Source organism: Pan paniscus, chromosome 4, assembly GCF_029289425.2.
Source record: "Pan paniscus chromosome 4, NHGRI_mPanPan1-v2.0_pri, whole genome shotgun sequence".
Taxonomy (NCBI): domain Eukaryota; kingdom Metazoa; phylum Chordata; class Mammalia; order Primates; family Hominidae; genus Pan; species Pan paniscus.
In genome coordinates, this window is record NC_073253.2 from 145,325,768 (window position 1) to 145,351,686 (window position 25,919).

General features: G+C 49.2%; 1 protein-coding gene across 7 annotated transcripts in view; it reads right to left on the minus strand.

The window, feature by feature from the left end:
• Nucleotides 1–16,872: 16,872 nt before the first annotated feature.
• The window catches only part of PDGFRB (platelet derived growth factor receptor beta), a 45,990-nt gene continuing 36,943 nt past the window's right edge, over nucleotides 16,873–25,919 (minus strand). For all 7 annotated transcript variants that reach the window (XM_063604677.1, XM_034960773.3, XM_063604678.1 and 4 more), the window contains 8 exons: nucleotides 24,891–25,051; nucleotides 24,219–24,337; nucleotides 23,903–24,025; nucleotides 23,027–23,138; nucleotides 22,482–22,581; nucleotides 21,762–21,867; nucleotides 20,633–20,865; nucleotides 16,873–18,977 (listed from right to left, as the gene is read on the minus strand). In XM_063604677.1, the coding sequence (XP_063460747.1) occupies nucleotides 18,794–18,977; nucleotides 20,633–20,865; nucleotides 21,762–21,867; nucleotides 22,482–22,581; nucleotides 23,027–23,138; nucleotides 23,903–24,025; nucleotides 24,219–24,337; nucleotides 24,891–25,051 (1,138 nt within the window). In that variant the 3' untranslated portion in view covers nucleotides 16,873–18,793. The remainder of the gene's footprint in view (nucleotides 18,978–20,632; nucleotides 20,866–21,761; nucleotides 21,868–22,481; nucleotides 22,582–23,026; nucleotides 23,139–23,902; nucleotides 24,026–24,218; nucleotides 24,338–24,890; nucleotides 25,052–25,919) is intronic.

A 25,919-nucleotide genomic window follows, 5' to 3' on the forward strand; every position in this document is an offset into this window, starting at 1 on the left:
CAAGAAAAAGAAATAGACCAGGTGTGGTGACTCACAATGTAAGCTCAGCACTTTGGGGGGCCAAGGTAGGAGGATCACCTGAGTCCAGGAGTTTGAGACCAGCCCGGGCAACATAGGCAGACCCTGTCTCTACAAAAAAATTAAAAAATAACCTAGCATGGTGATGCACACTTATAGTCCTAGCTACTTGGAAGGCTGATCACTTGAGCTCAGGATGTCTAGCCTACAATGAGCAGGGACTATGCCACTGCACTCTAGCCTGGGTGACAAAGTGACACTCAGTCTCAAAAAAAGAAAGGGAAAGAAGGAAGGAAGGAAGGAGAAGGAGAAGGAGAAGGGAAGGGAAAGGGAAAGGGGAAGGGGAAGGAGAAGGGAGGAAGGGAGGTAGGGAAGGAGGAAGAGAGAGAAAGAGAAGGAAAGAAGAAAAAGAAGCGAAAGAAGAAGAAAGAAAGAAAAAGAAAGAAAGAAAAAAGAAAGAAAGTGAAAGAAAAAGAGTTCAAAAGAAGAAATATAATGGTCTCTGTTTGGAGATGAAATGATTGTCTTCATAGAAAATGCCAAAGAATCTACAAAAAAGTTACTAGAACTGTAAGTAAACTTAGCAAGATCACAGAATACAAGGTCAATATCAAAAATCAGATTAAAAGTGAAATTTATTTTTTACAAATACTATTTACAATAGCACTGAAAAAAACATGAAACACTTAGGTATAAATCTTACTAAATATGTGCAAGATCTGCATACTGTGTACAAAACACTGAGAAAAGAAAATGAATGAGACCTAAATAAATGGTTAGATATACAATGTTTGTGGGTTTGAAGACTCAATATTTTTGAGCATGCTGATTCTTCTCCAGGTTAACCTACAGATTCAACAAAGTGCCAATCAAAATTTCTGCAGGAAGTTTTGTGTAAATTGACAAGCCGATTCTAAAATTTATATGGAAGCATAAATGAATTAGATTAGCCAAAATAATTTAGGAAAAGAACAAAGTTGAAGCCCTCATACTACCTGGTTGACAGACTCTATAAAGCTATAATATAGTACTGGTGAAAGGATAGACATGTACATCAATGGAACAGAATACAGTTCAGAAATAGAACTGCACATATGTGGCCAATTGATTTTTGACAAAGTTGCAAAAGTAATTAAATGAATAAAGAATAGGCGTTCCAAAAAGTGGTACTGGAACAACTGGCTATCCACATGCAAAAAGAAAAAAATAAAAATCAAACAAACATAGAAAACATTGATCTCTAACTTAAGCCTTATACAAAATTATCTCAAAATGGATCAAAGACCTAAATGCAAGACCATACAACTATTACAAGAAATAGAGAAAATCTTTGTGACCTTGAGGGTTATGGAAAGATTTCTTAAACACAACACTTAAAAAAATCCATATAATCCATAAAATAAAATAAAAAAAGGCTGTCTGAGTGCAGTGGTGTTTACAACAAATTGATCACAACCAGTTACAGGTTTCTTTGTTCCTTCTCCACTCCCACTGTTTCACTTGGCTTACCTTAAAAAGTAAATCTATAAATTGGACTTCATCAACATTTAAAACTTCTACTCTTTTAAAGAGATGGTTAAAAGACAAAATACAGACCAAGAGAGAATATTCAACATTGCATATCTTATAAAGGACTTATATCAAGAGTACATAAAGAACTTTCAATACTCAATATGAAAATAAATGATTCAGTAAAAACAAGGAAAACATTGAACAAATAATATATATAAATGATAAGGTAATTTGCCATATAAAAGATGCTCAATATCAATATTTGTTAGGAAAATACAAACTAAAACCACAATGAAATACCACTACATACTTAATTAAATGGCTGAAACCAAAAATCAGAAAACCTGACAGTTTCAAGTGCTGATAAGGATGAGAATACAAACAACTTTTTTTTTTTTTTTTGAGATAGAGTCTTGCTCTTGTCACCCAGGCTATAGTGCAGTGGGATGATCTTGGCTCACTGCAACCTCCACCTCCCAGGTTCAAGCGATTCTCCTGCCTCAACCTCCCAAGTAGCTGGGATTGCAGGCGCCCGCCACCACGCCCGGCTAATTTTTTTTTTTTTTTGTATTTTTAGGAGAGACATGTTTCACCATGTTGGCCAAGCTGATCTCAAACTCTTGACCTCAGATGATCTGCCCACCTCGGCCTCCCAAAGTGCTGGGATTACAGGCGTGAGCCACCGTGCCTGGCCATGAACGACTATTAATAGAACTCTCATATATGTATTGGTAGTCAGGATGCAAAAGAGCCACCACTTTGGAAATCAGTCTGGCAGTATCTTATAAAGTTAAAAAGGGAACTTTTACCATGATTCATAATTTTAAAAAGAAAACTCTTACCATAATTCAGTAATCCTACTCCTAGGCATTCCAAGTAAAATGGAAATTGATGTTCACAAAAGGCCCTCTAAGCAAATGTTTTAGTGGCTTTATTTGTAATCAGCTCAAACTGGAAACAACTCAAATGTCCCTTAGCTGTTAAATGGATAAATAAACTGTGGTATATCCATACAATAGAACACTACTCAGCAATTAAGTGGAACAAACTTCTGATGTACACAACGATGTGGATGACTCTCAAATTCTTTATGCTAAGTGAAAGAAGCCAGATTCAAAAGGCTTCATACTCTTTGATCTTACTCATATGACACTCTTGTAAACAGATAGAAAATAGATCATTGGCTGCCAGGGGCTGGAGATGGAGGGAGGGCTTCAAAGAACCGGCGGGGGGGTGGGGGGTTGGGGAATTTTTTTGGTGATGGAAATATAGCTTCATTGTGACAGTGATAAACATGACTATATACATTTGTCAAAAGTAGCAGAATTGTAGACTAAAAAGGGTCCATTTTATTGTGTGTAAATTAAATTTTCATAAAACAATGGGAAAAAAATGTAAAGGGCCAAGAATAACCAAGACAGTCTTAAAGAAAATGAAAAAAGGGGAAGTCTTTCTATAGTAGATATCAAGAAATATTATAAAGATAGTTAAGACAGTTTGATGTTGGCTCACAGATAGACAAATAGACTGGTGGTACAAAATAAAGGTCCTAGTATCTGGGCACAGTGGCACGCACCCGTGCCAGTTATCCAGGAGGCTGAGGCAGGAGGATCCCTTGAGCCCAGAAGTTCGAGTCCAGCCTGGACAACATAGTGAGAGCCTATCTCTTAAAAAAAAATTCCTAGATATGGATCATATGGACACTTGACAGATGATAGAACCAGTGGGGATGGGGGAAGGAAAGACAGTTTTAAGTGAACCTAAGATCATTGGCTAACCATTTTTTTTTTTTTTTTTTTTTTTTTTTGAGACGGAGTCTTGCTCTGTCACCCAGGTTGGAGTACAGTGGCCCAATCTCGGCTCACTGCAACCTCCGCCTCCCGGGTTCACGCCATTCTTCTGCCTCAGCCTCCCGAGTAGCTGGGACTACAGGTACCCGCCACCATGCCCGGCTAATTTTTTGTATTTTTAGTAGAGACGGGGTTTCACCATGTGGCTAACCATTATTTTTTAAAAGTACTGTTCATTTCCGGCTATACAACATATACAGAAATGAACTCCCTTACCAAGTGTTGGCTAAGATTTGGAGCAACGGGAAATCTCATACACTGCTGGTAAGGGTATAAATTGATACAACCACTTGGGAAAACAGTTTAGCATTATTTACTTAGATTGACAAAAATGCATTATCTTACCATCCAACAAATTCTACTCCCTGGCAGGCATACGTGCCATAGAAATGTGTGCACAAGTGTACTAAGATACATAGCAGCATTTGTCATAATAGCTCAAACTGGAAAAAAAAATGAAATATCCATCAATAATAGAATAGTAAAAAGTAGTATTTATATAATAGTATAATATAAACCAAATAAACAAGTGAAATACAGCTACGCACAATTATACGCATGCTTGGTTACATGGTGGCAAATGCCTTCTCCCATTCTGTGGTTTGTCTCTCCCCTCTTTATGGTATCCAAAGGAGATCGCATGAATGGTCCCAATTCTTCATTCCTTTCAGTACCCGATCTCCTTGCCATGTGACTTAGCAGTTGCTCTCAGAAAAAAAAAAAGGTGATACCTATTTCTCCACCCCTTGAATCTGGGCTTGGTCGTGCAGGTGCTGCTTTGGCCGATAGAATGAGACGGAAGTGAGGGTGTTCCAGTTTCAAGCCCAGGCCACAAGAGGCATTGCATGTTTCTCCTTGCCTGCGGATGCTGCTAACATCACTATGAGAAAGACGTGCCTGAGCTGGCATGGCTAAGGTATCCTAGCCAAGGCTAGATTAAAGCAGAGTCCCCAGCTGCCCCAGATGCATGAGAAAACCCTAGCAATCCAGCCAGATCAGCTGAATACTGTAGATGAGTGAGAAATACGTGTTTATTGGTATATGTCACTGCAGCTTTGTAGGGTTGTTTGCTATGCAACAACAGCTAACTGATAGAGTGAGCTAAGGGAAGAGGTAGGCCTGGGAAGGTTGGATTTTGCCAGGCAGAGGCAGGGAAGAGAAAGAAGGGCATCTGAAAAGAAATGAACAGCAAAGGCAATCAGCAGGTCCACCAGTCTGCCACCAGCCGTCACAGGACCCAGGCAGAGAGTGGCGGTGCTGGCAATCCCCTCCCACTCCTTGCTTGCTTTCCTTGCCTTCTTTTTTTTTTTAATACTAGTGGTCACTGTAAGATATTCATCCATAAAGAGATACACTGTCCCCATAAATGGAAGGCCCCCCAAACCCTTATTCTCCTAATCACAGCCTCTCTCCCCGCCTCAACTGCTTGTAAGAGTGTGTGTATACTCTTCCCAGCATTTGCCTGGGCACAGACGAGCTCATCCATCTGTCCACCCATCCATCCCATCCCTACTTTATAGTTTTAAAAATAGTATCCTATGCTATTTAATCATTCAACACATCTTAGAAATCTTTCCATATTAGTTCATAGAGATTTACCATATTTTTAAAATTGCTTCACTGTATCTCATGGTATGGGTGTACCATAATTTATCTCACTATTCCTCTAACAAATGGACACTCTAGTTCCTTCTAATTTTTCTCCATTGCAAACAATGCTCAGTGGACATCCTTGCACATGAATCGTTGTGCAAATACGCTGTCATTGGAGCAGGATCCATTCATAGAAGTGGGATCGCCGGGTCAAATGGTAGGTGCGTTAAAACATGGAGATATTGTTCAATTGTTCCCCGAAGAAGGCCGTGTGGATGTGCATTCTCACCAACAGTGTGTGAGAAATGCAGCATCACTGTACACTTGCTGACATGGGATATCACTGATCTTTAAAACTGTTCACAGTCTGGTAGGAAAAAATGTTAATTCGTTGAGGTTTCATGTGCATTTTCTGTATGAGTGATGAAATAAACATTTTTTCCATGTGTGTATTGGCTATTGGTATTTCTTCTACAGATATCCTTTGTCCGTTTTTTTGTCTTTATTGATTCATTGGACTATTTATTTCTTTATTTTTGAGGCCGAGTCTCGCTCTATCACGCAGGCTGGAGTGCAGTGGCGCAATCTTGGCTCACTGCAACCTCTGACTCCCAGGTTCAAGCGATTCTCCTGCCTCAGCCTCCCGAGTAGCTGGGATTACAGGCGCCCACCACCACGGCCAATTAATTTTTGTATTTTTACTAGAAGTGGGGTTTCACCATGTTGACCAGGCTGGTCTCGAACTCCAGACCTCAAGTGATCTGCATGCCTTGGTCTCCCAAAGTGCTGGGATTATAGGCATGAGCCACTGCACCCAGCTTATTGAACTATTCGTTATCTGTATTATGTCTGCTAACCCAATTATCAGAAATGCTGAAAATATTTTCCATCAGTTTGCCACTTCTCTGCTAATGTTCTTTTGGTTTGTGTACTCACACAGAAGTTTTTACTGTGTGTAGTCAAATCTGTTGTCTTTTCATTTCTGACTTCTGGGTTTCATGTTTTGTTTAGGAAGGCTGAGCCATTTATTGTTTACGAGGCACTTTCGTTTCCATTTTCTCATACAGGCCTGGGTCACAGGCAATCAGTGAAGTGCATATCTCTATTGCATAGATAAGAAAAAGGAAGGTCAAGGAGGGTTTGTGACTTATCTCAGCTCACACAGCTACTTTGGGGAAGACTCAGAGCCAGAATCCGAATTTTCTGAGTCGAAGGCCTAGGTAGCTGGGCGCCACTCCCCACTACCTGGATTGTCTGGCCAATACCATTCCCTGTGCCCCTTGGCGCATTTCTGACAGGTCACCTGCATCCATCTGTTGTGGGAAGCAGTTAGCCCATGCTTCCCTATCTGGCCCAGATCTGCCTCCCTGTGACACCCACCTGTCGCTCTGGACCCTCAGGCAGCTCTGTTCCCTGTCCCTCGACAGGCCTCCAGTGATGCAGACAGCACTTGTGGTCCCCGGAGGTACTACTTCTCCAGGGTGAGCACTCTGGTTTCTTAGTAGTCTTTCCTGGGACATGGTCTCCAAGCACATCTGGCCTCCCTTACTCTCATCAGATCAACAACATGCAAGGTCATCAATGTGACATTAACTTCTTAAAGTCCAACACATTTGGAGGCAAGCCCCTAAGTGTTGTAACATAAGCACAATCAGATGGCGCTGGGGAACAGAAGATGGAGAGTCTGTGAGGTCTTCCAGAGCAGTGGCATTGGAGCTGGGCCTTGAAGGAGGAGCAGCAACCCTTCAGGCAGAAAGGAAATCCCAGGAGAGGGAATAGCATAGGGGCAGTGAGGGTGAAAAATCAGGACTCTCCGGGGCCAACCAGAGTGTGAAGGAATGGAGTGGAGATGGGAGTAGAAAGGGGGTGAGGTCCAAGTACTAAGAGTCCCTGACCACCTGGCAGGGTGCCAGGGCTTGATCCTATAGGCCATGGGTCCTTAATGGCCTGGACGCCTCTAGAGGGGTGCACCTCCAAGTGCAGTTCAGGGACCCCAGCCTCAGAATCACAGGGGTAACTGTTAAAATGAAGACTCCAGGACCATCCCAGGCCTGCTGACTTAGGGGTGGGAGGTGGGTACCTGCACAGGTAACAAGCTCTCTAGCGGATTCTCATGCTCCCTCATGGCTGAGGCCACTGCCTTTGAAAGTCCCTGGATGGCCTTGAGGAAACCTGGGCACCCCTAACACGGATGCAAAGTTTGTGTGTGATCTTGCCCAGCTTTCATGCAATTCTCACCAACCCAGGGTCTCTCCCTGACCCAGGCTGGCAGAGACCCCTCTCTGGTGGAACATGTTTAGGCGGAGGAGGGGTATAACCAGCAAGAGGGGTGGAGGCTACAGTAGTCCTGAGGGATGGCCTAGGCCACCTTGGCAGGACCTGTCTCTGTCCCCACGATCAAAGGATGCTGCTTGTCCTGTCATTTCTATCCATCCAGCTAATTCCTATAGCTCCTTCAGACTCGCTGCCTCCTGGAAGCCTCCCTGTTCCTGCCAGATGGGCAGGTATCCTTATTATGCATCCCAGGCCTTTTGGGCTCAACCACATCCCAGCATTTTCCTTGCATGGCAGGCTTCAAAGGTTTATCAGGTGCTCACTATGTGAAAGGCAGCACGCCCAGTGCTCTTTGGAATTTTCTCATTGAACCCTCAACTCTGGAGGTAGGTGTGGTTATTATCCTTGTTTTACTGAAGAGCAAACCAAGGCTCAGAGAAGTTAAGTCACTTTCCCAAGATCACACAGCTGGTGAGGGCATTTCTGCCTCCTGTGGTACAGGTATACCTGACCATTCTGATCCACTGATTTTAGATGTATGAAGAGTGAATGAGTTAATGAATGAATGCTGTATGCCAAAGCCCCGTGAGCAGGAAGGTACTCTGTCCGCCTGGAAAAAATGGCATTTAGAGGCCTAATCCTTTCTCTTTTTTTATTTGTTCTTTTTTTTTTTTTTTTTTTTTTGAGATGGAGTTTCATTCTGTCACCCAGGCTGGAGTGCAGTGGCGTGATCTCAGCTCACTGCAACCTCCATCTCCTGGGTTCAAGTGATTCTCTTGCCTCAGCCTCCTGAGTAGCTGGGACTATAGGCACCCACCACCACACCCAGCTAATTTTTTAATATTTTTGACAGAGGCTGGGTGCGGTGGCTCACACCTATAATCCCAGCACTTTGGGAGGCCCAGGCAGGTGGATCACGAGATCAGGAGATGGAGACCAGCCTGGCTAACACAGTGAAACCCCGTCTCTCCTAAAAATACAAGACATTAGCCAGGCGTGGTGGCACGTGGCTGTAGTCCCAGCCGCTCAGGAGGCTGAGGCAGGAGAATCACTTGAACCCAGGAGGCGGAGGTTGCAGTGAGCCAACATTGTGCCACTGCACTCCAGCCTGGGTGACAGAGCGAGACTCCGTCTCAAAAAAAAAAATATATATATATATACATATATATATATATTTTTTTTTTTTAATAGAGGCAGGGTTACCATGTTGGCGAGGCTGATCTCGAACTCCTGACCTCAAGTGATCTGCCCATTTTGGCTTCCCAAAATGCTGGGGTTACAGGCGTGAGCCACTACACCTGGCCTCTTTTTTTTCCTTTTTCCCTTTTTTTTATAGGCAAGTCCCATTCTGTTGCCAGGCTAGAGTACAGTGTCAGAGTTACAGCTCACTGAAGCCTCAAACTCCTGGGCTCAAGCAATCCTCCTGCCTCAGCCTCCTGAGTAGTTAGGACTACAGGCACACACCGCCCACTTGACTAATTTTCTATTTCTTTTTGTTGAGACAGGGTCTCACTGTGTTGCTCCAGCTGGTCTCAAACTCCTCCTGGCATCAAGCGATCCTCCTGCCTTGGCTTCCCAAAGGGCTGAGATTACATGTGTGAGCCACCACACTGGACTCCCTAATATTTTCTGAGTGCCGTTTATGTGCCAGGCACCACAGCAGGCTCTTTCCATATTTATCTAATTTAGTGCTTTTAACACATGAGGCTGATTCTATTAATTATCGCCATTTTGCCGATGAGGAAACCAAGGCTCAGAGAGGTTAGTTCGCTTGCCCAAAGTCCCAGAGCCAGGGAATGACAGAGCTGAGACCGGAAGCAGGCAGTCTGGCTGCAGAGCCTACGCTAATGACCAGCACACTGCACAGGGCGATCCTGACCTCCCCCAGCAGTGGGTGTGCTGACCGCTAGTGGACACGGAGTGGGGAAGTGCCATGGGACTCAGTGGGGTAAGCCCTGACTGAGGAAGCCTTGGTGATGCTGCCGGGAAGGTGACAAACAAGAATCCCAGATTGACATTACCCCTTCCTGTGGCAGAGGAACTTTGAGAGGAGTTTGCATGACAGCCCAAGGATTAGGAAATTCTGAAGAAATGTGTGGGCCATGTCACACTTCACATACTGAGAGCCTAGTTTTCATCTCCCTGCCTGACTCCTGGACCCTGGAACCTCCAGACCCCAGGTCAAGGACAGCTTAGCCCCCACCCTCCTGCCCAGTTAACCCCAACTGCAGCCCATGCCCTGGGACCCAGGAGGTTCCCCACCAGAGAGTGGAGTGGGCCCAAGCTAGGAGCCAGGGACCCAGACAGAATAATGGCAATTTGGCAACTGGTTCCTCTTTGACCCTGGACCACAAAGGTTCGACCACACCTATCTCTAGGCCTGAGGATTGAGCTCTAGTGTCTGAATTGGAGTACTATGGGGTATTTGCTCCCATTACTATTCCAGCTCCATAGAGCAGATCAAGGCCATACCCTGTAGCAGGGCTTACAGGGGCCTTTGCAATCTGATCTCTGCCTCTTCTCTCTCCATCCACCCTCCCTGCTGTACTGAACACTTGCAGCTCCTGCATACACCCCCACACTCCTTCTTCCTGTTCCACATACTTCTGCTTCCACCTGGCCCATAAGCCTCCCTTTGCCTGACTGAGTCCCTGTCTTATAGTCTCTCGTGTCTCCCTGAGTTTCCTGGCACTTCTCGCTGTCAACAGAAGCACAGTTATGAGAGTGGTTATTGGTGTGATGTCATTCTGACCCCTTTATTCTGCAGCAGGAGTTTCCTGGTAGGGCCAGTCTCCCTTCCCGTCTTCTTTATACCCTCTACACCTGGCCCTGCCTGGCAGATGAGTGCTCAGTCAATGCCAGATGCATGAAGAAATGTATAAACATTCCAATGAATGAATGAATAAATGAAGAGCAAGGAGAAGCTCTCCACCCTCCAAAAGCAATTTATTCAGCAAATGCTTCATGTGTCAGGCCTTGTTCTGGGCCCAGGAAGGCCAAGGCTCAGAGCACTTTCCTGTGTGCAGGGACCTCACCGCCTGGTGGGAGGTAAGGCAAGTAGCTAAGTGGTGTTATACAGTGCAGCTGATAATATCTGACATCTATGGACATTAACATGATTTGTCATCCAATTTGGAACCTTTGAGACTGGAAGGGGTGCTATTAATAATTGCATTAACACAGGGGCATGAAGAAGGACTGTTCTGGGTCATCCATTGGGCACACTCTTCATGCCAGTCTCTGGACTGAGTTATTTGCACAGATCATCTCATTGATTCTCCCAGCCACCTTAGGGGAAAGCTGTAATTACTCCATGTTACAGATGAAGAAAGACAGGCTCAAAGATGGTAAGTAACCTGCCTGGAGTTATACAGCTAAGTGGCAGAGCTGGGTTTTGAACCCCGGAACTCAGAGCCAGAGCCCACATGTTCAACCACTGACTTTCATCAATGGCAGGGGCTCTCAGGAGGATCGAGGGTAAAGGGGAACAGCCTAGGCTTTGGAGCCAGATAGACCAGGAATTCATTCCCCACTCCTAACCACAGCCAGGTCCCCGGCCTTTCAAGGCCTTGTTTCTTCATTATGTAAAATGGGGAAGGGGCTATTGACTCAGATCCAGTGAGACAATAATGCAGGTGAAGGGCATGCAACAGATATTTCTCAATCACTGTCCCTGGCCCTGGGGACATGGTGGTGAACAGGTCGGCTGTGGTCCCTCCCTTCTGCAACTCACAGGCTATTGTCAGAGCCAGGAGAGGAACCAGGCCACTGGGGGAGTTGCAAGATGTCCTGGGATCACCGGAGAGAAGAGTCAAGGAAGGCCCTATCTGAGTTGAGAGGAAGTGAGAAGGGTGAGGAGTTGGGGGAGAGATACAGGGAGGAGGAAGGAATGTTCCATGAAGGAGAAACAGCACAGTAAAGGCCTGGAGGCGTAAGAGTGCACAGGGTATGGGAGGCTAAGAATGCTGAACAGATGTGAGGGCCCATAAGAGGCACGGACAAAGGAATGCGAAGAGAAACCACTTTCAGCTGAAGAATGAGGAAAGCTTCTTGGAGAAAGTAGCTTTTGCTGGGCTGGAAGCTTGAGCAAGACTTTGACCTTCAGCTATAAAAGACTGGGCATTCTAGGTCATGACGGCAGCACCAAAAAAAGGGGCAGAGGTCAGGAAGCTAGTGGCCCACACAAGGTGGATGGACCTTGGAGGGCAGACGTGGGAGAGGCAGTAGGAGAGGTTGGAATCAGATCAGGGAGGGCCTTAAAGATTCCATGAAGGAGTCTCGACTTTGCTGGGCCACGGGGAGCCACTGAAGATGTTTGAGCAAGGGAACACCAAGACCATCACTATGCTTCAGGAAGATCAAGAATGAAGAAGAAAAATTTTCAGATGGGGAAGCTTCCCTCTTGTCTCTTCAGAGGGGAAAACAGGGACTTAGAATTCTGTGATTTTCCAGAAACTGTGTTACTTCCCCATGTTTGTGACCTTTCTAGTTCCTGCAGTGAAGACCCACAAAATCTAAAACCAGAGACTGTGGATCTGCAAAGGGGAGCTGGGCAAGGGCAGCCTGCTGTGAAGCCCTGCAGGAGAAGGCGAGGAGCCCTGAGCAGGTGGGGGGTGGGAGCTGCTGGAGAGGGCAGACCTGTATGCCAAGAACACGTGGGTGAGGGAAGAGCCAGCTGGGAGGGGGTGGTACACGGAGACAGTTTGGCTTCTGTGATGTCCCCAGGTCCCTGCCCCAGGCCAATGGCCCCTCGCCAGACCCCTACACAGCGGTGGCAGATTTTCTTCCAAGCTGTGGGAAACTTTCATGGCCCAGAGCGGCCCCAGAACCCCATCCCAAGGAGAAGCCCGCCCCCCCAACCCAAGAAATTCCAGGAGCCACATTCTGTGTAGGCAGCTGGCCCCTGACCCCAGGGCTCAGCCTGCTGGCCACTCTGAGATCTGGAACTGGACCTAGACACCCCCCCGGGAAGGTAGGAGCGGGGAGGCTGGAAGGCAAGAGCCTCCCTGCAGTGACTGTAGCCAAGCCACTTGATAGCTCTGAGCCTCAGCTTCCTCATCTGGAGGCTCCTCTCACAGGCTAATCGTGAGGATCCGATGGGACCCCTGGTAGGAGCACACCCTACACCACGAGGGACTGGGGCAGAGCAGGGTGGTGAGGGAAGGCTGGGTTTCCCGACGGGTGGGATGCCCTGTCTAGATGTGGGGTGATGGATTAGTAGAGCTGCAGCAGCACTGAATGGCACTGTGGGAAGCTTCCTGCCTTGCCAAGTCCTCTTGGTGTTTCTGGTTATGCCAAGGAGAATGTTTCAGCTTGGCGCATTTCTGTCTTCAATTCTTTTCTGTCACCCACTTATGACTTTTCTCAATAAACCAAAGAGGGTCCATACTTCCTCCACCAGTCCAGGGTACTTAGCTAGAATTAAATAACGTTGTTTCTGTTGTTTGTATGTTTGATTTTCTTAGCCGCCCAGGGCACTATATGTACTTAAAAGGGAATTTTTAGACTTCAGTAACGTTTTAAATGTTTATTCTCTTTACTCAACAACTCAATGTCTAGGAATTTATGCTATGGAAACAAATACTTAAATATGCAAAAACAAACATACTTTATAAATAATGGCCATTGTAGCATAACTTATAACTCTAAAAAATGGGAAATAGTCCAAATGCCCCTCAGTAGGAGATTGGTGTTAAATATAGTGAACCCCAAGTTTCTCTTCAAAGAATCAGTATGTCAATATGTTCAGCTCTCTTATTCTTTGATTCTCCATTTTAAAGTTTAACTTCCTGGATCTCTTCGCCCCCTTGCTTCTGGTTTCAGTAAACAACTTTCCCACCAGTCCTAATCAGTAGTTCACATCTGTTCCCCTGGTCACCTGCTTTGACCTGAGTCACCTGCTCCATCCTGACTCATCCTGAGCCACCTGTTCTGTATCCACCCTTCCCACCAAACTACTCACCCTGGCACTCCAGCTCATACTCCTGCTCTTTTTTTCGAATAACCAATTGGAATTAGCTTAGACTATGCAGTCCAACCCTAGCCAATAGGGGAACAATGCAGCAGTAGAGGCTACCTGTGTCAGGAATAAGAACCTCTTCCCCTCCCCTGTCAAGGTGTGCTCTCGCCATTGTTCCATCTGCCAGGAGCACCCTTTCTGCAGAAAGTAAAAATTGCCTTGCTGAGGAAATTAAATTTATGTTCGAGTGCTATTTCTTTGTGGCACTGGGGAACAAGCATTTTGCATTTCTGACATTGGTTAAATAATGTCTGGCACAGGCTTGCTTTTAAACTATGTGCATCTCTCAAAATGAATGCATTAATATCTGTATTTCCCATGGACCTATGAGTATGCCCATGATATAGTGTTAAGTGAAAAACAAAAAGTTGCACAATGACAAATGGGAGTTTTGTTGAAGATTATAGCTATATTCTATGTAGATAGGTACAGATACAAATATTAGTATGGATATAAAGAAAACAACTTTGAAAAATATAACTAAACTATTTATAGTGAGAGGCAGAATTTCAACAAGATAAATTTGTACACACAGAGTTGCTGAATAAAGAGAATAAAGATTTAAAATGTTACTGCACTTAACATATAAAAATAAAGAAGACCTTCTCTTTCTATATTATGTATTTTGGTAATGGATTTTTAAATACAGGCATATATGACATAAATACTTGTATCAAGTAGTTTTTTTTTTTTTTTGTCAGATCACAGGACCTTATTAAGATGGAATCACTGCTAATTACGTAGAAGCCACTTGCCTAAGCCAAAATCCATGAGGTTCACGTGAAGTTATAGTTGCACAAATTAGAAACAAAAGGCATATTCAAAGACAGAAGGAAATATCCTGATGCCCATTAAAAATAATTTTTAATTGCAAAACCGAACATTATAACTAAAATAAAAGGGGTCTGTTAGAGACGGTGCCCTGATTCAAAGAAGAAGGGACGTGAATGGGAGCTGTGAGACCCTCATCAGCTGCAGGTCAGGGCCCCGGCAGAAATAGCTCCTTTCAGTCTTTCCCTCTTTTTCCAGGAACAAGAACCCCGGCCGTGAGTGGGGTGGCGGAAGAATTGTGCAGTCCAAGTGGCTCATCTGTCTGGGAGGAAAATCCCAGCTCACCCGTCTTCCCTGGGCCCGCCTGAGGGGAGAGACTGGGAGGCAGGAGCCCAGCAGGGGCTGACCTGTGGTTACCCCAGACCCTGCCTGCCCTCTGCACAGGGGCCTGAGAGGCCCAAGCCCTCCCACAAATGAGTTTTTATTATTTTTCTCTAGCTCTCAGATGATGTTAGCTTTCCTTTCTCATCCAGTCCTTTCCTATCCTTTCTCTTGGGGAAACACAGTACCAGAAGGTCTGGAGACAGAAGATAGGAGTTTTGTCGCAGGCTTCCCCAGTCCCTAGCTCTGCAACTTTGGGTGGGTGCTTTACCTCCCTGAGTGCTGACTTGGGAGTCAGTCTGACCTGGGCTCCTCTCCCATCCCTGCCACACTGACCAGATGATCTTGGGCAAGTCACTTCAAAACCTCCCTGAATGCACATTTGATTTGGTTTGAATGCAAATCAAAATTGTAAAAATAAAATAAAATTTCAGGAGCTCCCCAATTCATTATGCCAATGGGAAAAGTTAAGCCCTGGAAACTGAGTCACATCACAGGACTGCTCTCTGACCATTGCCTCTTGATTTTTGTGTTGAGAATGTTATACTTTAACCAGGCTCCCCATTCTTTATTCAAACCTGGACTAAATGACACGCTGGTGATCATTACCTCTTTACAAATGAGTATTAAGCAGCCCCCTTAAAGTGTAGTCAATAGTAGCCAATCAAATCTTGTAGCTCTACGTTAACCTTTGTATGGAAAATGTAATTGTGTTACCCACCCCTGTTTCTGGCTATATAAACCATCCTCACCTTGCCCCACACAGGGAAGCACTGATCACCATTCTCTGGTTTTCCTGTTTCCTGACGACTACCCTCACACTTTGCCCTTGAATAAACTTCTTTAACTAGAAAAACAAAAACAAAACAAAACAACAACAGCTTGGACTGGTGTCTCATCTGTAACATGGGATAATAGTAGGACTCAGGTCACTGGGCTTTTGGGAGAGTAAAATGAGCTAATGTGTGTGAAGCAACCAGACAGCCTTGGGGCATAGTAACTGTTGGATAGTGGTAGTCAGATTTTTATCATCCTTTGTCTTAGTGTGGCATCTAGCTCCATTTACCCCTGGGGAAACTGAGGCCTGATGTGGTGTAATCCACTCAAGTTCCCATAAGGAGCAGGCCTGAGACACAGGGAGCTGAGATCTTCTGACCTCCAGACAGAGGCTTTTGCATCAGCAAAGATAATCCCTGTCTGGAATGTGGGCTAGTTATTTTCTTTACAAGGCAGATCCGGGTATCACCTCATTCATCTCCTGCCACAGCTAGAAGAGAAGTCACAGGCTCTGGGTGTTTTCTGAAGCCAGGATCCCTGGGACGGTGGGCTTTGTATGGCCAGGCCTTATAGCCGTCGGGTATTTTCCCTGGTGTGGCTCAGCTGCCCCTGAGTTGGCGGCTGGGCCTGTGAGTCAGAGCTGTCCCATGGCTCCATTCTTTTCCCCACTTGAAGCCACAGCCCCAGACTCCTGGAGGCAGTCCAGGGAGGCCTGTGGTTCCAAAATGAGGTCCTTCCCGCACCCACTCAAATGAAGATGCCGTTTCCCCAGCTCAGAGAGAGCAAGGGAGGGGCTAAGGACACACAGTGATGGATCTGAGGCTGACACCTGGTCCACCTCAAGTGAGCCAAGTACAGGACTCTGGGCCCAGGTGGGAGGGCCCTAGCACTCTGTCCCCTGCCCCCAGCAACCCTATTGCCCCTGGCCCTGTGTTGCTGCCGGGGTCCCACAGGCCTGGGCTCGGCAGGAGAGCCTATGACTCGTGCCGGCCCCACAACCCCTGAGATGCTGCAGCCGTGAGGGGTCTGGGTCCTGCCAGGTCTACACCCCTCTGCCCTCAAAGCCACAGCCTGGTCGCCACCCTATTCCTTCCCCTATCCTTACCCTGGCCGCAGTTCCCTCCGCTTCCTCTCTTCCTCTTCCTCTTCTCTCTTCTCCACCTTCTCCTCACTTCGTGCTCTCACGCTTTTGGACACTCTGTCTGCCCTTCTCCTACCTGGGGCCTGATCATGACTCACCTGGACCTGGAATCTGGGCTCTAGCAGCTGCCTGTCACAGAGCACGCCAGCCTCAATCCGGGCCTGTGGGCGGAGTGGAGGGGAGGGTGTCCCAGCTGATAGCCAAAGCCAAAGCACATGGTGGAGGCAGTGAGACGCCTCAGCACCAGAGCCTTGGAGCAGCCCTGCAGCCCCACACCCTCCTGCCCGACTCAAGGCCAGGTTCTGTGGAGCCAGAAAAGCCTGCTCGCTTCCCACCTTGGGAAACCAAGCCCAAGGTCTAGGCCCCCCAGCTTCCAGCGAGGGGTGGGAGAGCGAAAATCCCCACTTTACAGATGAATGAAATGAGACTCAGAGCTGAAGGGACCTGTCTGGGGGTCTGCGTCTGGGTGAGCCTCATGTGCCCCACTCCACACTCCCTACGGGCAGGAACCCAAACCCGAGAGAGACCACAAAGTCTGTGAGTGAGAAGCACCAGGTTTAATATTAAAATCTTTCCCTTAAAAAAAAGTACACAGATAGAAAAACTTAACAGCATACAAAATAGCATTTCTGCTGTATAAATGTGAGTTAACGTGAGTCCTAAAAATATTTGTAAACCTAGGTGATTATATCTTTGGTACCGTATTGAGAACCCACTCTCCCTCCTTGGACCAACTCTGGGGATCCCAGGGAAGGTGCCAACCTGCAATGCAGGGTTGGTGCCCAGAGGGGTTGAGCTTCCTGCACCCCCTTCCCAACCCTCCCCGTGCGGGGGCGTCTTGGCTACAACCCTGACTCCCCTGGCACCTCCAATGCCCACTGGGCTGGGGACAATGAGATGTCACTGCTAGGTCTGGGCAGTGACAAAACCATACCCCCATGGAGCGCTGCCTCAGGGATGGGGCAGCTGGTGGGTGAGGGGCAAACCTCCAAAGCGCCCACCTCTCACATCCTTCTTGGGGTACCCATCTGAAGCTTCTTGTCTTTTACAAGACATAACTGTCCTCACTGTCCATTCTGTCTTCGACGCAGACCTCGGCACAGGTGCTGGAGTGGTGGGCTGCAGGAGGTGATCTCATTTGCCCTCTTTGTCCCTTTTGCCCAGGATACCCCCGGAGGTCATCGTGGGTAGTGAAAGAGGTCCCGTGGTCTTCCCATGTCCCTGGGGCAGCTGCTGGGGGCTTTCCAGGACACCGGCTGTCACTCTAAGTCAAGGCCTGTGCAGCTGTGTTCTTGAGACTTGCTGGGGGCCTGGGGAAGGGGCATGGTTCCTGAGTCCCCAGAGTGTGATGTGTGATCTGGAATCTCCCAGGAGCCCAGCTGACCCCCAGGATGGAAGTTTAGGGTATATGGCCTTGCTTCATCTGGACAAATGTGCAACCACCTGGAATACTCTAGAAGGTTAGTGCTGGCAAGGCACTCAGAGTTAATAAGTCCGACTTATTCATTTTTTGAAGGGGAAAACTGAGGCCCAGAGAGGGTGAGGGATTCCTCCAAAGCCTCATAGCAGGTCCAATGCAGAGCCAGGGCCATATACTGGCACACACACGTGGCCACTCCACACTGGCACATTTACATTCTCATCACAGATGCGGGGCCCGTCTGGCCTTCTAGACTCTGGTGAATGGATTAAGACTGAGGGTGATAAAGAAAAAGCCCCAGGACTGATGGGCCTGAAGGACAGGGACACGGGCACTTGCTATGGCCACGTGTGCTCCAAGTGCCCTGGGCAAGGGCTGCAGGCTGGGGGTGTCCTGTACTTGGCTCAGCCTCCAGCATTAACTAGGCTGCCTAATGGCCCCAGACCAGCTCGGGCCAGGGAACGCAGGGACTGGCATCATAGGGAGGAGACTGGCTTTCTTCTGGATGAGGCAACACTGCTCAAGGCTAGGCCCTAGCTCAGCCAGCAGCCAGGGATGCTAGGGTCTCTTCCCTAGCTCCTAGGTGGATAAAAGTGCGAGGAGAGAGCTATGATTCCTTGAGGGGTAGCTGGCTGAACAGAAAAAAGTTAATTTACCACCTCAGTAACTCCAAGAATCTTCCCAGGGAGGGATTCGGTCTCCCTACCTGTCAGCCAGGGAGAGAATCCTAGATTCTGGGTCATCAAGCCCAACTTTCCCATCTTACATATGGGAAAACTGAGTTCCCTGGGGGAACCCTGGCTCAGAGTCAGTTGGCCTCCCTGGAGGCAGAGGGCTGGTCACGGCCCCTGCAGTTTTCTTGCCTCCTAAGCCAGCCCCAGGGTTTGGGGCACAACACGTCAGGAGCAGAAAGCTTCCAGAAGGGGACAGCTGATAAGGGCAGCCTGGCTGACAGGAAGCCCGGCCAGGCCAGGCCAGGAGATGCTGGGTGCTGGCAGAGGGGGAGCTTCAGGCAGGGCAGGGTAGGGGCCAGCCCCCTACAGGAAGCTATCCTCTGCTTCCGCCCGAGGCGCAGGGCACCCCGAATCCGGCAACTGTTCCAGCTCTGGCTCCGGCTCCACCTGGAGCTCAAGCTGGGGCTCTGGCTCTGGTTCGTCCTGGGGCTCCAGCGGGCTGTCACAGGAGATGGTTGAGGAGGTGTTGACTTCATTCAGGGTGGAGCTAGAGGAAAGAGGCAGTGAGTGAGGGGCTAGGAAGGAGCCCAGGAGGATTCCAGCAGCAGTCATGAAGAGCCTTCGGTGTGTCCACCCCTGCACTGTAGGCTTCACACACTCCAGCTCATTTAACTCTTGTGAAAACTATGCAAGGCCTGCACCGTGAGGAAAGTGTGGCTCAGAGAGGTTATATCACTGCCCCACTTCACACAGCAGGGAAGTGCAGGAGCTGGAACTTCAGAGCAGGGTCAGCTGGCTCCAAAGCTCATTTCTCACCCACCAGCATCTCCCTCCTCTGCACTCCTAAAGGTGTATGCTATCTCATTTAATCCTTGCAATGACTGCCTAATAGAAGTACTTTTACTGTTTGTATTTTACAGAAGAAGACACTGGCCGGGCGTGGTGGCTCACATCTATAATCCCAGCACTTTGGGAGGCCGAGGCAGGCGGATCACCTGAGGTCAGGAGGTCGAGACCAGCCTCAACATGGAGAAACCCCATCTCTACTAAAAATACAAAATTAGCCAGGCGTGGTGCTGCATGCCTGTAATTCCAGCTACTCGGGAGGCTGAGGCAGGAGAATTGCTTGAACCTGGGAGGTGGAGGTTGCAGTGAGCCGAGATCGCGCCATTGCACTCCAGCCTGGGCAACAAGAGCGAAACTCCATCTCAAAAATAAATAAATAAATAAATAAAAATAATAAAAAAAAAAAGAAGAGGACACCAATGTTTAGACAGTGAAGCAGCTTGTCTGAGGGCACAAAACAGGGTGAGCATTCACACCTCAAGCTGTGTGAGCGCTGCACTTCACTCCTCTGCGCCATCCACTGGGACTCTTGGATGGTTGGCCTCTTCAACAGTTAGAGCAATGAGGGCCTTCGGAGCCTTCTAAGGCCGGTGTGCACTCCTGGCACATATGGAGAAACTGAGGCTCGCAGAGGAGAAGCCTTCCCAGGTCTCAGCGGCTAGTGGCAGAGTTGGGACAGTACCCCAGCCTGGGGCTCCAGCCACTTCACCTTGGGCTGGATCTCGCTTTGGAGGTGGGCGTAGCCTCATGGGGAGCCCTTCTCTCCAGTTAAGGGGAGATCCTGTGTGGACATCAAGTCCACGCAACAGCAGGGTCCTCCTATAAGGCCCCCTCTGAGCTGTAACTTCACCACTTCCCAAGGCAAAAGAAAACCACGAATCTCCTTCCCAGTCTGAAATCTGTCCTGAATTCCTTTAGGTACCTCTGACTCCTACAACCAAGCAGGCTCCCTCTGGCCCCAGGGCATGGTGCTGAAGAACAGAACATAGGCCTCAGGCTGGCCATGAGTAACAGCTGGGGTGCTGGGGATGCTAAATAGGTTTGCTTCTACTTCTTGGGGCTAGGACAGGACCTAGAGATAAGAGAGTATAGATAACCTCTGGGGGCTCCCTTAAAGGAAATAGCTACCTTGCAAGTAAGTCCCAGCCCATACTTTTGTTTTTACTAGCCTGCCCTTTCCACCTCAGGGCATCAAAGTTCAAATGAGTTCCATTCTCTCTTCTATTCATTGGTAGGGATAAGTACTTACCCTACGTAACTTACCTCTGAGGCAAACCTGACAGAGCGCGCGCGCGCGCACACACACACACACACACACTGTGCACAATTTCCTTGGCCCCAAGCCAGGGTGGCTACCTGGCTAGGCTGGGGGAACCCTCCAGTGGGCCCTCGTCAGCAACCTCGGGTTTGGGGTCAGGCAGGGGGATGATATAGTCGTTGTCACCCTCATTGGGCTGCACGGCAGTATAGAGGACGGAGCTGGTGTCCAGGGGAGATCGGAGGCCATGGAACCCAGGCAAGCGGGCCTGGGACCGAAGGATGGCTGGGTGGTCACTCCTCAGAAACTCCTCATCCACCTGCTGGTACTTCTGCTCCCGGGGCAGGGAGAACCAAAGAAACAGGGATGGTCAGGCCAGAAATGCCTTCAGGGATCTTCTAACCGAGCCCATCCCCCTTTGTATAAATAAGACCCCCGCTGCTCAGAGGGGAAAGGGATTTGCCCAAGCCACACGGTTGAGCTGCCCTCCTACCTCACATAGAATCTTACAAGGCATGGTGAGCTCAGGACCACCCAGGGAGGGGCAGTTATCAGACCAGCACCCAGGACTCTAACTCTTCCCCCACTTCAGAGCAGACAGGCACAGGCTCTCATGCTGCCTCAGCGTCCTTCTTCAGGGCCTCAGTTTCCTTTGCTGTGAAGTGGTGATGACCTTACTCCATCTCCCAGGTCCCTGGGACCATCCCCGGGGGGCAGTGGGGGTGAGAAATGGACCCAAAGAAGGAGCTGCCTCTGTGTCAAAGGCCATGTATATTTCCTCCTCACTTGGACCCGTGTTGTTGGACGGGGCAGGGTTTCAGGGCCCTACTGGCTCTTTGGGCCTTGGACAATCCTGTGACAGGATCCAAGTGGTCAGGCGGTTCATGGTCATGTAACCTGGGGTTATTCACACTTCTGAAGGAGCCCCACGGTTCGGTATGGAGGTAAAGGCCTGAGGGAGGCAGCAGGACAGACAGTGCTCTAGGCCCCCTCCCTGCATCTAATCAATCAGCTTCCATGTAGGATTCCATTTCATAAAGCTCTCTGCTGCTAATATAAACTCATAGCGCCAGCCCATCCCCTCCTAGAACCAGCAGGGAAACTGAGGCCCAGAGAGGACAAAGGGTGGTCCCCTAAATGCCAGCCCATCACGCAGAGCCTTGTACTCGGTGTCTGACTTCTGCACCAGAGCTCTCCATGCTCCACCCCTACCCTGCCTCAACATACCTTTTTGTAACCTTCGCCCAACAGTCTCTCGAGAAGCAGCACCAGCTGGGAGAAGGGGGGCCGAATCTCAAACTTCTCTTCCCAGCACTTCTGCATGATCTCATAGCTGGGGATAGGGAGAAGGGTCAGGGCCTCTGGCCCAGGGTTCAGGGGACAAGGCAGGGCTGGGGGAGCAGGAGGCTGCTGCCTCTCAGAACAAGGTGAGCCATGGAAAGGAGCTGGAGGGAAGTGGTGGCTGGGTGTATCCAGAGGTCCTGTCTCTGGATATTCCCTTGGGAGGCCCTCTCAGAGCCCCCATTCCACATGGTTCCACAGGTTGACTACACCTGGGTGAGCACAGGAGCCAACCTTCGCCAACAGTTTTCAGCCCTGCAGTTTCCACAGTTGGTTCTTGATGGCATGTGACCCCACCTGAGCCCTTGAAGGTCAGCTCTGGGACTTTTGCTGGCACTATGGAGCAAGCAGTAGGACATGAGACTGGCACTGCTGGTAGCCATTTGGGCAATGCTGGCCTGAAAATGAGGCCACACAGAGCAAAGCAGAGCTCAGGGCTAGAACAAGAGGTTCCTGATGCCATCCTTTGAATGGCTGGATCCAGTTACACCAAGGCTTTCTAGATCTCTGAGCTAACAAATCTCTCATCTTTGGTTTAAGCCAGTAGAGTTGGATATCTATTGTTTGCAGCACAAAATCCTCCCAAATGCATGAGACTCCACTCACATCTCGTCGGAGGCATGGGCAGGCTGGGCCATGCGGTAACCCCGTTTGATGGCATTGTAGAACTGCTCATTCATGGGCAGCTCTGGGTAAGGGGTGCCACCTGTTGGGGAGCAGAGACAAGAGATACACAGGCTCAGGGGTGGAAAAGTGGCAGGGCACCCTCTTCTACAGGACAAGGAGAGCCATGCTGGCCCTGGTATGGGTAAGGGGGCAGTGCCCCTGGCATTTGGAACTGTGGGCTCCTTCATGGGCTCTGGACAGAGACCACAACCCTCCCCAGGATAGACAGCCAGAATGTGAGAGCCAAGCAGGCTTTCTGATGTCACTGTTCAAACCTGTCAATACTCAGACAGGGAGATAAAGAGACCCAGAGAGGGCAAAGAATTTGCTAACATCACACAGCAGGGAGAAGGTAGCAGAGCTGGGACCTGAACCAGGATCCCTGTATCAGGGCTTGTCCCATAGCCCCACCAGGCCAGAGGCATGAGTGGTCGAGGTAGACACCAGGCCAGGATGCCGAGGGCTGGAGGAGGAAGCAAGCATACCCAAGGTGAAGATCTCCCAGAGCAGGATCCCAAAGGACCACACGTCACTCAGGGTGGTGTAGAGGCTGTTGAAGATGCTCTCCGGAGCCATCCACTTCAAAGGCAAAAAGGTCTGTAGGGAGGTCAGGACAGGTGCTGAGTGCAAGGAAGGACCTCAGCCCCACTCTGCACCTGGGATGGGAGGAGGGTATCTGGCAGCTCCCACCCACAACCACTTCTCCCTCCCATTCCCTGTGAGGGCCCTGGTCTCTGCGCAGCACAGTTCCCATGTCCATCCCAGGGCTGGCCAGAGGACCAGAGGCTGTTTCTTTTCTCACTAGCTGGGGACAAGGCAGCCCCTGTCCCTGGGGAAAAGCCCCAGGGTCTGAGTAGTGAAGTGTGGGAACCAGGGACTTGTCAAGGCACCCCACAAGCTCTTATCCTGGCTGCCTTTGATCTCTGGGCCTAGCGTCCCTCCATCAGGGGTTTGCTGAAAAGTGGGGAGATGAGAGACAGGCAGGATGATCATGTTTTAACCAGACCAATCCCTGCTACTGCATGTGACCTGCTCATCTTTCTTGCCCTGTCACCTGGGCTTCTTCCTCTGCCCACCACCACTGGAACAACACATTCGGCCTGTTCCCCCTTCCCCCACCCTGGACCCATTATAGCCAGCCCTCCCCGCCGCTATACTTGCTCCATGCACTCCTGGGCGGCTCCCCTTCCTGTCCCTGCACACATAGCTGGGCAGGCACAGCCCATCACCGCTGTCAGGGCAGGCCACAAGGAGCCCCACACAGATTTCCTATGAGCTGCAGCCACACTGGTCAGGAGGGAATCGGTTCCTGCAGTCACAGGCACTGTAACTGCCCTGCAGGGGCCAGGGAAGGTACTCACACTGCCTTTGGAGATGTAATTCGAGTCCCGCATGATGTCTCGAGCCAGGCCAAAGTCACAGATCTTGACCAGCTTGCCTTCACAGATGAGCACGTTCCTAGCCGCCAGGTCTCTGTGGACGCACTGGGTTTGGGGAGAGGGGAGCTGAGGCCTTGGGGACAATTGTGGGGAAAGACCCTTCATGTCAAGGGCTTTGGGAAAATACAGCACTGCCCATGTGCGAGAGGCCACCCTGGTGTGCTCTTGGAGGATGCTGGCTGGCTGGGTGACCCACCTCCCCACAGCCCCCACTCTGCCCCACCAAAACCACACGTACGTTCTTGGAGGCCAGAAACTCCATGCCATTGGCCACCTGGTAGCTGAAGCCCACGAGGTCCATGTAGCTTAGCACTGGAGACTCGTTGATCAAAGTTGCCCGGCAGGTCCTCTCAGGGGCTAGAGGAGAAGCAGAGGGTCACCTGCTATCTTATATCTCCTTCTGGCCCACAGGACCCCTGCCCTTTGCCTCCTGGGAGACTGAATGTCCAAGACAGGTGGCTACTTATCATCTAGGTCTCCCCTAAAAGGAGAATGATTTCTTAATATCAAACTCAAAGTTCTCCTGCTTTATCAGTGCCCTCGTTGGCCTTTTGGCATTAGCCCTTGGGCCACTTTTGCCCAGCCTGGCCTGCCTGCCTCTCAGGGACACTAGACCAGCCTGGGGCTGAAGCTGAGTAGATCACTTTCCCTATCACCACAAAAGGCCAGGTCCTCCCACATCCCTGCTCTCTCCCTCCCTGAGGGTTCTATGCATGTTTCCGGATCCATAAACAGGGCTTCTGTTTAGGGGTCCACTACAGATCAGTTTTGGCCAGGTGGCTAGCCTCAATTTCTACATCTATGAAATGGGCACGAGGCTCCCTTCTTCTCAGGGTTTTTGGCAAGCCTGGGCATGTGAAGAGCATCAGCCTGTTTGGGTGTGGGGTACTATGTCACTATGTCCACCCACCAGAGGGAACGTAGTTATCGTAAGGGGCCATGTAGTTGGAGGACTCGATGTCTGCATATTTGACGTCTCCTTTCATGTCCAGCATGGGCACATAGTCCACCGACTCGTCCTTGCTCATGTCCATGTAGCCACCGTCGCTCTCCCCGGTCAAGGACACATGGCTGGGGGTAAAGGAGCATCACAGGAGATCCTGCAGGCTTTGCCTTCCCCTCCCCTCCTGCCCCTTGCCACTCATGAATTTCTTCTCTCACTCACACACTCATTCATCTTTCTTCAGTCTATCCCAGTAGGAAAGCCTGTGGATCGAGCCTTTTCAACCAACCTGCTGGGCCAAGCTGGGCACTGAGGCTACCAAAATGACAGAACCCAGAGAGCTCACACCCAGAGGCGATTACAGCACCCCAGGGCAAAGGTCACAAGATGGGTGTGTTCAGAGGCGCCTTCCTGTGGCCTCCCCAGCGCCACCTGGCCATGGGAGTGCCTGACTGCAACCCAGCATAGGCAGCCAGGATTCACCCCGATACCTATGCCTGTAGCATCAGCTCCCCAAAGAGCTGTGGGGCTCTACACACTTCTGTCTCTATAGGCAGGAAAAAGATGGGAAGGAAATTGATCAAAACATTGGAGGGGGCAGGAGTGGGTTTTAAGGTCTTCTATGCTTTTCTGAAGCTACTCTTGTCTTTGTTTTTGTAATCAGCAACAGAACTAAGAAATGTTCTTTTTGGAAAAGACAAAGACAGGAGTTGAGCTCCCTGAGAGGCAGTGTGGAGGCTGATGTGTAGAGGCTGCAGAGAGGAACACAGCCTGGAGCACCACTGTGCAAATTGGGAGGCTTGGCTGTCATCTCACCACAGCCTCTGCCCCTTCCTCCATCACTGCCTGCCCTGGACTGAAGGGCAAACACCCACGACACAGGGATGACATATCACATCTGTAGAGGGCTTAGCAGCACAGGGCCTGGCATTACTGTTATTCCCTCATCTGGGGTGGACCATCTTGTGGAACAGCCCTAGCTTCAGGAGTGATTCT